The sequence below is a fragment of the Argiope bruennichi genome, chromosome 3, assembly GCF_947563725.1.
Source record: "Argiope bruennichi chromosome 3, qqArgBrue1.1, whole genome shotgun sequence".
Taxonomy (NCBI): domain Eukaryota; kingdom Metazoa; phylum Arthropoda; class Arachnida; order Araneae; family Araneidae; genus Argiope; species Argiope bruennichi.
This window is the reverse complement of record NC_079153.1, coordinates 33,506,334-33,519,231: the sequence shown is the minus strand read 5'-3', so window position 1 is coordinate 33,519,231 and position 12,898 is coordinate 33,506,334. Positions and strand designations below refer to the sequence as shown.

General features: G+C 28.2%; 1 protein-coding gene across 4 annotated transcripts in view; it reads right to left on the bottom strand.

Moving 5' to 3' along the window:
- The window catches only part of LOC129964246 (uncharacterized), a 146,869-nt gene that overhangs the window by 32,387 nt on the left and 101,584 nt on the right, over window positions 1–12,898 (bottom strand). The window contains exon 1 of one of the 4 annotated variants that reach the window (XM_056078989.1): window positions 1,206–1,365. The exons of the other annotated variants lie outside the window; for them this stretch is intronic. Within the exon in view, the coding sequence (XP_055934964.1) occupies window positions 1,206–1,240 (35 nt within the window). The 5' untranslated portion in view covers window positions 1,241–1,365. Of the gene's footprint in view, window positions 1–1,205; window positions 1,366–12,898 lie in introns of those variants that run through there. 4 annotated transcript variants of the gene reach the window in all.

Below are 12,898 nucleotides of genomic sequence, written 5' to 3'. Positions count from 1 at the left end.
ATGAACTAAATAAAATTATTTATATATCAAAATAATCTGTATGAAACAGTGGATGTTTTGTGCCTCAATCAAAGTTATATTTATAGAAATAAATTTTTAACAGCTATTTAAAAGTTAAAATTACAGAAAAAATCTCGCTTTTTCTATTCATCGTTGATGAAAAAATTGGTTAAAAAAATACACATTTTTATAACTTGATTGAAGCAGACAACATGAAAACTAATATTAGGCATCATTTCCAACTAGAATTGTGTGTCTGTACAAATTAGAATTTAAGATCATGTTTCAAAAAATAGGCTAATTAGCTCATTAAATATTATTTAATTAATTAATCATTAGTGTGATATGGTTGTTCCTCACTGAAAAGAGTTTAAACATATATTAATGACATACTGTGAAAAAACTGGAATTTTAAAGTTAAAATTTAAAAAAAAAAATCTTCTAGTGTGTACGTACACCTTGATTTATATAACAATAGTCCATCAATAAGTGAATTAAAAATTATATTTTCACAAACATAAAAGAAATTCAATTAAATAAAGGCATTTAAAACAGTGGAAGGTATTATAATATTAATATAACAACAAATATATTAATTTCCAGTTTTCCGGATCGTCGTTCGATTAAATATGTAAGCATACCATATTTAAGAGAACTCAAAAGCTTTAAATATACAATGCGTACATAGAATTGTGTTTCTGTATTGCTTTGATGCACACTACTATGAAAATCATACTATCTAATGCTAATCATATTAAGTTCATACTAACAGACTTATGCAAAATTCAAGAAATAAAAACAACGAACTCATACATATTTGCTAAAATCAACAGAAAGCACATTCATTTATGAAGAGAAAAAGAAAAAAATGATTCTAAGAGAAAATAATTCATAAAACTACTTTCATTGCATAGTAAAAGAACTCATTTAAAATTTTCTTGTGAGATATAAATGTAGAGCACAAAACCGGAAAGGAATAAAACAATTTATGGATATAAATTCAGCAAATGTACTTACATACTTGAAAAACTCTAATCTGAATATTATAATCCAATTGATACTAAATGAAACTTCCTGTAAAACAATTCATATTGTATCAACACGTAAAATGCGAAAAGATAACGTACCGGGTAGCAATTCCGAAACAGTATAAGTAAATAAATATATAAAAAGAGACAATGTTTGAACTGCTATAAAAAACTCACATAAGGTAGAAATTAAGTAGGCCCAGAGATGACATCTTTCAATTCTGCTGTCATTATGATGATGAATTAGAGGTCTAGGGTTAAAAAATGGCGACAGTAAAGGATCGTCATTGAGTTCTTTGCTATCGTTTTACTTTGTCCCAGGTAGGAGCTGGAAATTTTTTTTTTTTTTCACTTTTCCTTCTTCAGTCAATCGTGTACTTTGCCCACTGATAAAATAAAAAAGTAAAGGACAAAAAAAAATATCTCGCATAATGCCAGCAATATCTTGAGCAGTGCTTGATCAAGCATATCACTTATCTGTCGTGTTACAGGAGATAGCTTATTGCCACAGTTATTTGACATTTTTATTTCAAATAAAAAAAAGAGTTGGGAAATATTTAAAATAAGCATATTGGAGTTTCGATAATCCGGCATCTTCCTTAATCCGGTATCTTCAGTATTTGAAATTTGTCCATTTTTCCATTCCATTCCATTTCCATCCATTTCAAAAAATTTTTAAAGTCCAATATTCCTGATTTCATTTTTAGAGCACTTTTTTCTGCTCATAGACATATGTACAATGACTACATTCCTCTAAATACGGATGATTCCAAAACTGAGTCTCACGTTGGTTGTGCTTTTGCTTGTGACAGTGTTGTTGTCAGTCATAAGTTACACGAATTTACTTTAGTTTTTACCTCGGAGGTCACAGCTATATATCGTGGTATACAATTTATTGACAAGAATAAGTTTAAAAAGTGATCATTTATTCCGATTTTTGGAGTGTCCTTCGAGTCCTCATTGGAAAGACACGCGATCATGCATATATTTTCGATATTAGGAATTTGATTACGGATCTATCGCAAAATGGTTTTGAAATTCCTTTCTGTGGGATCCTTCCCATGTGGGTATTCAAGGGAATGAAATAGTGGATATTGCTACGTTTAGGTAAACCTTTTATGCTCGAAAATAATATCTTGTTTATTATTTTAATAAGAATCTAATGAATTTTATCTCACCTTCAAATTTAGGGTAGTTGTATTTTAGGAAGATATCCAGTAGTCCGAAAGATAAGTCCCTTCCTTCCACTAAATTTCCACGTTTTGTAACTTAATATAAAAAGTTTTAAATTTCGTTCAACAATATTAAAAAAAACGAATTTGAATTTCAAACGTCTTTCTGTCAATCAACTGATCTAAATTTCAACAAAATCTATAATTTTGGCTGTAAAAAGACTTATCAAATTTTATTTATCTGAGTAGTTGAGTTTTTGAGTTATCGCATTCATTTTCATATTAAGAGAAAAGTAAACATATTCTTAACAATTCGGTAGATTTCATTCAATATTTTATATAGATCTACATTTCTGATGATGCAATTATGTACCAAATGTCCCCCATCTAGCTCTGTGCATTTTTGAGTTATTGTGTTCTCACGAACTCGGGCAGAAAGATATAATTTTCTTCAACGCATTCGTCAAAACTCGATAGTACCTTCAAATTTAATTTTGGACGTTGTACAAAATTCATTTTATGCTTTTTTGATTTATTATGCTCAAATTTATAGAGTACGATAAAAAGATGAACAGACAGATATGTGACTAAAAGTGAGTATTTCAGTCAAAAGCATGAAAACTCAACAAAATCTGTGGGAAATCCGATCCAATCAAAATCTCAAATCAAGTGAAAAAAAGGAATAACAAACAACTAAAGTTACATTTTAAAAATTTTTTCCTCCACATTTACAACATATCCGGAAGAAACTTTCTTTTTAAAATGCAAAAAAAAAAAAAAAAGATTTAAAGTTATTTAGAAAGCTGTCAATATGTGTACCCATGATCTCACAGATCTACGAATAAATTGTTCAGCAACAAATTGTGAAATTTTGATGATGTTCAGCCTGTTCAAAATGATAGGGCAATTAGTTAAATCTTATTTAGTACATTCATTGGGTTGATGATTGCTTGTTTATGAGGGAATAAAGTAATCAGAGTCAGTACCGGTCATCTACGTAAAGAAGACAGGTAGCAAAAAAAAAAAAAAAAAAAAAAATCTTTGGGATGGTCCTTAGATGTTTTTTAAAAATAAAAATAAACCTATTTGATGAGAAATATTTATTTAAATATACTTATTTTAGAAAAGGTGATTGTAGTGGGGCAGGAAGTCTAACTTTTACTGATACTTGGTGTATATATCGTCATAATTAGAAATGCACCAATTTTTTGCTTTTATAGCTATGTAACACGGAATGGGAGATAACTTGTTTTCAGATATTTCTTGGTTTTTTTAATATATATGTATTAAAAAGATGGGATATTAATTCAGCATGGTCATTCCCAGTTGCGTGAAGGAAGTGTCGTAGAAGATTGCCAAGTATCATCTAAATGTTATCAGGATCAAGAAGGCTGACCATCTATGAAGTTCATTGGATGCTTTATTACAATGCTTTTGTCGCATCTTCTGACAATAACATTAGCTTGCATCCTTTTTCCGTCCTAGAATTTGAGTTACATGCTCACCAGAAAACGTTTTGGAGTTAATGTGTATAATCTTTCTTTTTTAAAAGTGTAAAAAACAAATAAATCCTCATTTAATATTGGATGACCGTGCGGCCAAGGTACATTGCACCCACTGCAGACCCCAGATGGTCAGCTCTGTTAAGAATTCATAAACATTATTACTGGAATTGGAAAAACACGAATCTTCCTACCTTTTCTTCTTTGCTTGCTGTATGAAGCGTACTATTAAAGGAAATTTGCTATTTATAGAAGATGCGAAACTTGAATTGTAAAACTTTTTAGTACAGTCATTTATAAAGGTACTTTTATATCTAAAAAAGTAAACATACTCAATAAATTTCCAATTGTTTTATAAGTGATCTAAAGAAAACTATCACTGATTTCTATCTTGTTCCTATTTCTATTATTTTAAATGGTAAAAAAAGCGATTGTTTTCTGGGATTATGTCCGAAAATATTAAGAAAATCACTAAAAAGAGTTTTACATTGAATGAAAAATTTTTTCTATTGAAACCAATTTAAAAGCTGGGCAAATAAATTTTTCCTAAATTTTGCAGATTTTAATTTTTTTTTTGCTTGATTTTCTACAATTGATTACATTATTGCTTTGAAATTCAAATGTTTTTTCATTTTCTTATTAAATATTTACTCGCGTGATTTTTTTTTCATTGTCGAAGACTAAAGAAGGAGCACTGTTTAATATTTGTGTACTTACAAGACGAATAAAAGAAGGAAGTTATAATATTGCGAAAGTGAGAAGATAGGTGAAATGCACATTTATGTTTTTAATAACGTTATGATGGACTAATATTCATTAGAAATGTTCATATGCACACGAAAAGAAACATATATAAGGCATTAAAATAACATTCCTTTAATGTGTGACAGAGCGACAGTGTTAAGGACATGATGTCAAATCTAGTTGATTTAACGGAAATCTAATCAATATCTCCGGCGAATCAACTGGTCGTCAAAGCAATAAAAGATGATGGTTCTAGTCTCTAAACGGCCATTTAGTATCAAAATTATGGAATTTTACATATCTGAAAAATGCGACGGAGATCCTGGAAGGACTATAGAAACATCAACAAATTTGTGCTTAGTATATTTCTAACAAGCTAAAACAGACTGTTGAAGTTAGAAATTTTTTGTCTTGCAATGAAGCTTCTCTTCATTCGAGGGGGAAAAAGATTTTGATCGAAAGTTTTTGAATCAATCGAAATTCAAACTCCAAAACAATTCCCGAAACTCCAAACCCATGAAGACTCAAAAACAAATTAAACCCTATTTAAAAATGATGCCATTACGCTTTTCTTTTAATACTGTTATTATTCTGCCGGATGTGAGTTGGATGACTCACCTCTTATTTTAAGTTTCGGTTGAGTGGAGGCACTTTCGGAGAGGAAGAAACATAACAATGATGAAAAAACAAACAAATTTGCAGTAATGAGAGTTTCAACCATTTTGGATATGCTAATCAGAAAAACATGTTTCAAAAATTATTCATTTGTAAAAATTAACCAATTTCGATGCATAAATGCGAGGTCAATGAAAGTCAGGTTCAGATGGATAAAAATGATAACTAAATTGTTTTCCCCTTTTAAATTGTTTTTATACCGCTTTTAGTTATATGGCTCTTGCATTTGATAATTTTACAAAATCATATATAATCACAAATTTTGGCATATTTTGTTGTTTCTTATCTTGGAAATAATGCGTCTGAAACACTAATTCGATATTTGGGTACTAACTGCCAAACGCCAGGGATTAATCGCCAAAAAATTCATAAACGATAGATTCAGAAAAACAGATATTTCATGTCGAAGATCAATATTTTGTAACTAATGTTCGCCAAGGCCAATCTAAGGATTCGTGAAACAACCCAAAATCTATAATTTTATTCGGAAGGGGGTTAGGAGAGGCATAACATCTAAAATGTATACGAGAAAGTTTTAAGCTCAGATCACAATATAATTTTTTGCATCCAATCATCATCAGCGGTTTAGATGGTTAATATAGATGGCCCCAGTGCATTTCTTTATTTTTCGCCCATTACTAATGGTTCGTTAAAAAAAAGGCGATGCGCTGAATAAGATTGGTCTCAAGTGCATGTATAGTCAAGAAGCCACCCGATCGCTCCGACACTTCATTCAGCACAAGCATAATGATTCTGTTTTTAAGATTCATTATGAAATTGTTTCATTAATCCTAGATTTATACGCTTGCAGAATCCAAATAATTGTTGAGGAGACTAAAACTAATCGTCCGACTGAGGAGTAAAGGATGTTATTTCTTTCTCCATCAAGTCTGTTCTTTCTCATCTAGTGGTATATTATTTCCTCTGTTATTCCAGAGGTACAAGAAGAAAAATATTTTATGCCCCATCCTTGTCAGCGAAGGATTAGGCAACAGCCTGTGGCCGCTGGGAAGTAAGAAAACTATAACCAATTCATTTTAAAAAGTAATTGGTCAGTAAATAATAAAAGTAATTGGTCAGTAATTACTTAAAAAAGTAATTTTAAAAGTAAAAGTAGTTGCTAAATTAGTAAATTTGAAAAAATCACAATTTTTCTATCTTTCGCTAGTTTCAATATTACATTGCTTTGTAATTCCACAAAATATATATTGCTTCATAATTAAAAAAAATTCTCTTTATAATTAAATAGTATTCAAATTCTAACAAATTTTGCCATTTCTTTATTGTTCTATATAAAATTATTTTTAAACCTTATTTTGTGATTATTTATACCTTATATGCTGAACTCAACTCTCTGAAAAGTGATCTTCTATTTAATGTTGTAGTAATTTTGCTTCATTCTTAAGACTCCTTATATAGCAGTTGAATTAAAATTGGAAAAAGAAAAAAGAGGGTCCGAAATTTGCAGGCCCTAAGACCCCTAATGTTTAATATGGCCCTGCTTTAGTATTAGGATGACCCTATCCATTTTAATTATTGACATTCTCCATAGTCATGAATTTGTGATTGCACTCGACGGGTGGTAATGTTTCTCCGTACTTCATCTGATAATTTCATTGTGGTTGAATATCAGATCTTATCTCACTAAATCACGTGATATATAGCGTTTTTTTTTTTTCTCAGAAAACATTTTCAATCAATCAGTCTCTAGCTGTAGCGTGGCGCCATCACGCAAAATATTTTCAAGCCCATTCATTTTACGCTATGCTATTCCGTAACTGCAAATAATCTTGCCACAAATCTATTATTAAAATAAAGTTCATGGATCCTTTTAGAATACTTACTATATATTTTATTTAGATCAATTTGGTTTAAATGCAGCCTGTGGGCGAAAAGAACTTTTGATGTGTTAAGCAAAGGGGCAAAGTTTCAGTGAGTTAATACAATTTTTTACAGAAAAATAAGTGAAAAAGACGAAAAAAATAATACCTACCGCCATTGTATAAATGTAACTCAAAGATGTTTCATTCTCTATGCTTAGCACAGAAGCTTTGATCTGACCTTACAGTTCACTGAATTCAACGCATGAATTGCACCTTTTTTTTTTTTTTTTTTTTTTTTTTTTCTGAAGCTGGAGGGGGTTTGCTTTAAGGCAGTTAACAACATTAAAACCAAAGCTAATGCAAGGAAGTCGAAGATAATGGAAGAAAAGGTTTATAGACTACACACGCACGCACGCACACGCGCACACACACGTATATATACAAGAAAATATTATTTTCAAGGAAAATGTAGGGATTTTTAATTATATAAAATTAAATGAAAATTATTTAAAGTGCATTACAAGTCAGTGTAATGAATTCTTTAATATCCATACAAATTCCAAAGGAAACATCCATCTTGACTCTTAAGGTAATGAATTAATTAATGGGTTTCTAAACACAAAAAATATTTTATTCTCTAAAATATTGTAACTTATCCTTTTTTTTAATATTAAAATATATATTGAAAATTTGATGGGCTATGCACATATTTTTCAGCTATATGTCTTATTCAGTATTTTCGAAATTTAAAAGGAAATTCGAAATTTCCGACCAAATTTTGTTTAATTAATTTTAAATATCAATTCATTTAAACTGAAAATCTCCCCCCCCCCCCTACCTAGAGATTCATGTATATAGCTTGTGTTTCTTTCTTTTTGGACAAGTAACTCTGGCTAATAAATTTGTAGCTAACAATAACAACTAGAATTCATTTCAATTTATGATGATGAAAAAAAGAAATTTTATTTGCTTTTAATAAAATTAGAAACATTATTTTGAGAAAAAAAATATATATAAAGATATTTAAATTTTTTTATTGACAAAAGAATTAGTAAGCACAATTATTTTCTTTTTCTACTCCATAGATGGCAGCACATAAAATGACACCAAACTGTTTTTTTTTATTGTAAAAATAATGTAAAGAAAGTAAATAAAAAAATTAACAAAAGTGGTAATATCTACCATAATTTAAAATGCTTTTTTGCGTTTCATAGTATTTGAATTTTATCTAAAATCTTTCCATTTTATTGAGATTCAAAGACACAAAATAAAGAGATATTCAATCAAAAAATAGAGATATTCAATCATTTTTTTATTTAAAATTAAATTGGAAAATTATAAATAATGACAATTTTAAAAAAGAAATATTTGGTTTGAGTCGTTTTTTACTCGTTTAAGACTCTAATGGAATAAGTTAAGGCGAATTATTATTTAAAACTGGGATACGCTCTTAGAGGGCGGGTAAGAGAAAAATGGGTTAAATTATTCTTCAAAGTCACATATTACGTTGAACGTGAAAGTAATATTCTATTTTTTCTTCTTAGTTTATTTTAAAAAGCAATTATCCAATTTTTTTCATGAGTATTAATTTTTAATCAGAATATTATGAAACTCAGGTTTAAAGATTGGAGTTAAACAAACTTTTTATAGTTTATTTTAGTTGTTTTTATGAATTTTAGTACGAAAATAATAAATAGTTACTTTAAAAATAAAATGGTGAACATATCTATTTATCTATCTATATATGTATATATTAGTTTTATATTTCGAGATATTAGTTAAAAAATTAAATTTGAACAAAACTCAATTCATGAATTTGTTGGTATGCTTCAGTAAAAAAAGTGATCATTTAAATTATTATTTGAATTTCTCATTTTAAACATTCAATTGTAATTTAATATTAAACTATGTTTTACACACTAACATCGTTGGTTCGCTTTATTTAATGTTCTATCACCAATTAAAAACTTAATGCATAGTTTTGCTGTGACTTTCGTCAAAGTAAACTTCCTTAGATTTCTGAGCTGTACGATAATCTAATCATTTTTTTTCATTGAAGGAAATGTAATTATTTTAAAAGAACAGCTAATTAATAGTTGCATAAAAATAGCTCATATGATTTTACCATTTTATTAAATTCTGGTCTAAAAAAATCAATTCGAAGATTTTTGAAAAATACTTTAATCTTCAAAAAAAATTCTTGAAATGACGTCTATCAAGAAATCATCCAAATGGTCTTTGTTTATTGTAAACAAAGGCACGACAAAACTTTCCTATCCACTTTGAAGACGTTTTGAATAGTGACAAAACCTTAAATTTTTTCCGTCTTTCTGAGGAAAGAATGCCGTGGAATGTGCTATCTCATATTAATACGTAATTAACAACTCATAATCTAAACTACATTTAGTGACTAATGAAGTACGGGAATCGATAATGCAACTATTTGCAGCAATAAATTTAAACATAATATATCATTTAAGCTATGAATTAGCGCAAATTTGTCATTTAAGTAATGAATCAAAGCTTCAATAAACTGAATAATCATGAGACTTTCTTTACTGAGTTTTTTTGCTGAATACAAATAATTTTGTTTAAAAAGAGACTGTTATTGAAAAAGTTTTGTTTTTGAGAAAATTTGCAAGATATTTGTATTTAGATTTAATAATTAAAAAATAATAACACGCACATAGATATTATAGAAGATTTAATACGATGATTGAAAACAGTATTATTAATTAAATCGAATAAGTCTTATTTCTGAGGATAAAGTAAAATTAGCCATCTATTCGACTATTGCACTTCAATAAGTAACGCTTTCTATAAAGCATTGATCACAGTAGATTAACAGGATAGAGGTGTAAATTGTAGTATCTCTATTAGTCCAGGAAATTGTTCGATATCTCCACGATATTGTCCGGCATTCTGAATGCCGATCAGCATCGTGCAAATATAGTAACAATGTTATTGGGCATTTTGTGCTAATAGGAATTAAACAGGTTAATGACCCAAGAACATCAAATATTAAATAGAGCATTAAATATTAAAATAAATAGTTTACTCTTTTCTGCATTCCGTGTTCATCACTTTAGGTTGATTTTATTTCGAAAAGGAATGGTACACAATCAATAAGAAAACTTCTCTTCCGGAGTTCTTTATTAAGCACATTATTATTATTATTATTATGCTATTCTTTTTCCATGTTTTATTTTCATTTTGTTTTGATTTGAGACTGCGTATTTTTTTTCTTTTTTATTGCTTAGCAAAAAGTTATTATCTCCCCTATTTGTTATCTCAACCTTAATTTAATGAAATCAAAATGAATTAGTGCATGTGCAAATGCACAGAAGGTTTTCGTGTCTCAAAACAGACAGTTTAAGTTATTAATTCTGTTGAAAAAAATGCTTAACTTGTTAGGAAGAGCAAAAAAGTCTAATATTGTTTAAAAGCTAGACGGAAATGATGGTAAATGATGTAACAAATTAAAATTTTAATCGATATGGATAGTTGATTTGTATCAGTGTGTTTTCTTAAAATGAATTGTGGTACATTTTCACAAATTTTTGTTTTCTCATGTACGAAATATTTAAGAAAAAAATTAATGTGAATGAAAAAATGAAAATGAAAATGTAATTATAAAATTTCTCAGAAGATGGTGTCTATCTTTACTGCGAATTTAACATGCTAACTACAAAGACAAGAAGACAGACGGATGAAATCTTGTATGTTTTGTCTACACAAAAATTGTAAATTTGTTAAAATTTTGGACTAAATCTGTTAACAAGGAAAGGTATTTTTCAAAAGTTTGTACTTTATTTTTTATTATAAAACAGCAATAAACACAATAGGAAGCATAGAAGAAAAAAACTCCTTGTTTTTTTATACAAGTATAAATATATTAGATTAAATCATTTTTGCACGAATTTTACAGCTTGCAAAATGTGTACTTATTACTGAAACTGTACATTATATTTCTTAATCTATCCTGCCTCGTTCTTTTGTTATTATCTATTTTCACTGAAAGTAAGACCAAAAATGAGTCTCCAGCGTTATTTTTATGTCGCTTACAATACAGCATGTCATCTACATACAATTCTCAGAAGCAACAATTGGTTGCACAAATGTATTTATTGCATTCTTTGTTATACAATTCGGCACTACTGAGTTATAAAATCCATTCAATTTTTATGTCGAAATCTGCTACCTTTTTATGAGCCGCAATGTGTCGGACAGTTTAATTTTTTTCAAAATTCATTCAATTTTAATATATTTAAAATTTTACTGCAATTTAAAATTATGGAATAAAATTTACTTTCGCACTTTTTACGTTCTTCATCCATAGATGGCAGCACGATTGAAGTTCTGCCGCTTGTTGCCTTATGTTTTAAAAATTTGACTAATTTAAGTTGCATGATCCATTCTATTTGTTTCTATTTTCAAATTTATCGACTTAATAACGACTTATTAATTTATTGATGTATTTATTAAATGTTAATTACTTTTATGAAAATTTGTGGATGCATTTAGATTTTTACTAATAAGCTAAATAATAAACTATAATACTGATTTGTGATACATCCATAAATGAGTCAGAAGTTATTTTATTTACTTTTCCTTATTGCAAAGCCGAGCTAAGATTACTAGGAGACTTGTAAAATACTAAGCAATTGAGCTACCGTAAAGGGGTAATTTTTACGTTGGCAATTCCTTTTTATAACAATGTAATTGTATAAATACTTAACAGTATAGAATTGATATTGATAACAAATGATTATACAAATTAAACATAACACTTGTTAATACTGAAATATGTAGAATTTTGATTCCATTTTTTAAAACTGGATTAATTTCATATTTGTAAAGATGGAGTATAGTAATCAATTTTTCATACACTTCTTTTTGTATAAGCATCACAATATAAAAATCTTGAGCATTTGCATATTCTCGATATATTATTTTAATATTTCCATAACTTATCAATTAATTGATTCGTTTTAATTCAATACAAGAGGCATAAACTGTTTACGAATTTGGAAAAATATGATTTTAAGATTCCATAATATTCATGCGCATGAATTGTAAATTATAGATTAAAATATAAAAACTAATTAAAATTTTTAAAAAATTCTACTGAACTATAAAAAGTAGAAATTTTTATTCTGAAAGATGCGTTTATAAAAACTTCTTTATTTATCGCATGTTTTTTTAAAGGGAATTTGCTGAAAATGAACTCCGATGTATCATTTTGGAGCAAATATTAATATAAGATCTTATCTCACTTTCAGGAAAATACAGAAGATAACAATTGCAGAAGTATTAATCGAAGTATAACAATGTTTAAGGACGTAGTTACGGACTTCATATTCCTGTAATTTTTTTCAAAGATTATCTTTTTTTTCCCAGACTTTTCCTTGTTGTGCAATTGTTTTAATAAATGTGTTTCTTTCCAAACAAAAGAAGAATGATCAAGATAAGAAAAAAATAGGCGACGTGAAGTGAATGCAGTAAAGAATTATTATTCTACTTTCGTTATAACTTTTTTTTTTATAAAACAATGCAATAGCAATGGCTTTTCAAAAAATTAACTTATTAGACATTAAGTCCGGTGCTGGCCAGGATGGAAATATTTTCCAGACTTTTATTAATAAAAAAGGGAACTATTTAATTTTTTTTTTATCACTAATGCATCGTTAAAAGCTTCTTTATGCTTCAGTATTTATGAGCAGAATTTGAATTGATTTTGCTATGGTTTCAGTTATAAAATTAACTATCGAAGGTTCTGTAACTGAAGCAATATATCCGAAAAGTGAACACATATTTAATATTAGAAATCAAAGGAATACCAGTACTCAGATAAATAAACCAATATTGAAGAAATTCATATAACAATTCATATTGTATTATAACATACATCTATCGCCAGTAATTTATTTTTTATGAAATATCAGTTGCATAAA